The following is a 2,335-nucleotide window of genomic DNA, read 5'->3' as shown; positions in this document are numbered from 1 at the left end:
CGGCTAATTTTCTTGTATTTTTAGTAGAGACGGGGTTTCACCGTGTTAGCCAGGATGGTCTCGATCTCCTGACCTCGTGATCCGCCCATCTCTGCCTCCCAAAGTGCTGGGATTACAGGCTTGAGCCACCGCGCCCGGCCTACAGTTTACATTTTATAGTGATATCCTGCAAGATTTTTAAAATGTCCTCGGAAATGTGTCTTAGTGTTGGGGAAAAAGAAACCTGTCCCAGCAGGAAGCTGCACAGCAAAGTGGAACCTTCCTTTTGGCTTCTTGTAGGACAGCATCAGCTTGCTGCTGGAGGCTGTGCGGACCAGAAATGAGGAGCTCGCCCAGACATGGAAGAGGTCTGAGCAGTGGGCCACCATCGAGCAGCTGTGCAGTGAGTACCCCCACCCCCTACCCTGGTACCCCGTGGCTGCGGCTGGAGAGCAGTCCACTCTGCACAGCTCCCCACTGCCTGTTGTGCCCTGGATTCTATACCCCAGCTGCATCCTGGCAGCTGCTGTGGGCAATGAGACTAGAGACTCGACCTCCCTGCCAGGCACGTGGCAGTTTCCAGTGATGTAACATATATGTTGTCCAGGCCATGCATCTTAGGTGCACAGCCCTGTTAATTTTATCAATCTATACATCAGAGACACTAATCTCCAGGCATCCGAGGAGCACTTTCAGCATCATTGTCTTAAGAGAATCAGAAACTCTGTGGAAGCGCAGGACCTTTTGGTCTCCTTGAGAATTTCCCTTTAGCGCTTAAAGCTGTAAGGAGGAGAAGCCTACAGCATGCGTGTTCTTCCTGGACACTACAGAATGAACTGCAGGCATTGCGTGTCTTCAGGACCCTCAGTCATCAAGTCCTGAACAACTCCCCACCCGCGAGAACCTTGTGTCAGCATTGCTGCAGGGACTCCTCACGCACCTCCTCACGCACCGTGGTGCCCTGTGCAGCCCCAGTGCCTGTCCTGAGTCTATCAAGCTGAGAATACCAAAGTGCCCAACAGCTGCTACAGCCTTGGACAAACACTAGAATCCCTCTATTAACAGAGTCTTCAAAATAACATATCAAACACCTTTATACCATTTTCTCTTTTTTTTTTTTGAGACAGAGTTTGGCTCTTGTCGCCCAGGCTGGAGTGCAGTGGCATGATCTCGCCTCACTGCAACCTCCACCTCCTGGGTTTAAGCGATTCTCCTGCCTCAGCCTCCCGAGTAGCTGGGACTACGGGCGGCACCACGCCAAGCTAATTTTTGTATTCTTAGTAGAGACAGGGTTCCACCATGTTGGCCAGGCTGGTCTCAAACTCCTGACCTTGTGATCCACCCACCTCTGCCTCCCAAAGTGCTGCTGGGATTACAGGCGTGAGCCACCACGCCCAGCCGAGGTTTTCTTTTCATACGATTCTTTATTATTTTTATTTTTGTAGAGACAGAGTCTCACTCTGTTGCTCAGGCTGGAGTGCAGTGGCACAATCATAGCTCACTGCAGCCTCAGACTCCAGGCTCAAGTGATCTTTCTGCTTCAGCCTTCTGAGTAACTGGGACCACAGGCTCACAACACCACCCCCAGCTAATTCTTGGGATTTTGTTGTTGTTTTTTGTTTGTTTCTTAAAAATAATTTTAACTTTTATTTTAGATTCACAGGATACATGTGCAGGTTCGTCACCTGGGTATATTACCTGATGCTGAGGTTTGGGTATGGTTGATCCCATCACCCAGGTACTAAACATAGTACCTAATAGTTTTTTAGCCTTTTTTTTTTTCTTGTTTTTGAGATGGAGCCTCACTCTGTCTCCCAGGCTGGAGTGCAGTGGCGCAATCTTGGCTCACTGCAACCTCTGCCTCCTGGCTTGAAGCAATTCCCCTCCCTCAGCCTCCCGAGTAGCTGGGATTACAGATGTGCACCACCACACCTGGCACTGCCATCATTATGCACATGAGTACCCACATTTAGCTCCCACTTATAAATGAAAACGTGGTATTTGGTTTGCTGTTCCTGCATTAATTTGCTTCAGATAATGGCCTTCAACTGCATCCAATTGCTGCAAAGGACATGATTTCATTCCTTTTTATGGCTGCAAAAGTTTTTAATTTTTTTGTATCAATGAGGGCTCACTGTGTTGCCCGGACTGGTCTCAAACTTTCTGGCCTCAAGCATTCCTTACACCTCGGCCTCCCAAAGCCCTGAGATTATACCCGGGAGCCACTGCACCCAACCCTTTTATGCGATTCTAACAATGACACCAGAGTCTTTTTTTCTTTTTTGTTTCCCTTTTAGAGACAGGATTTCACTCTGTTGCCCAGGCTGGAGTGCAGTGGAGTGATCATCGCTCACTG

At 49.0% G+C, this 2,335-nt stretch overlaps 1 protein-coding gene across 1 annotated transcript in view; it reads left to right on the top strand.

Moving 5' to 3' along the window:
- Nucleotides 1-2,335, top strand: part of NPLOC4 (nuclear protein localization 4 homolog (S. cerevisiae)) — a 92,216-nt gene that overhangs the window by 78,090 nt on the left and 11,791 nt on the right. The window contains exon 15 of the mRNA XM_011993679.1: nt 280-452. Within this exon, the coding sequence (XP_011849069.1) occupies nt 280-452 (173 nt within the window). The remainder of the gene's footprint in view (nt 1-279; nt 453-2,335) is intronic.

This window comes from Mandrillus leucophaeus, unplaced genomic scaffold (assembly GCF_000951045.1).
Source record: "Mandrillus leucophaeus isolate KB7577 unplaced genomic scaffold, Mleu.le_1.0 Scaffold1, whole genome shotgun sequence".
In the NCBI taxonomy this organism is placed as follows: Eukaryota; Metazoa; Chordata; class Mammalia; order Primates; family Cercopithecidae; genus Mandrillus; species Mandrillus leucophaeus.
The sequence above is the reverse complement of the archived record's forward strand: the minus strand, read 5'-3'. Positions and strand labels throughout refer to the sequence as shown.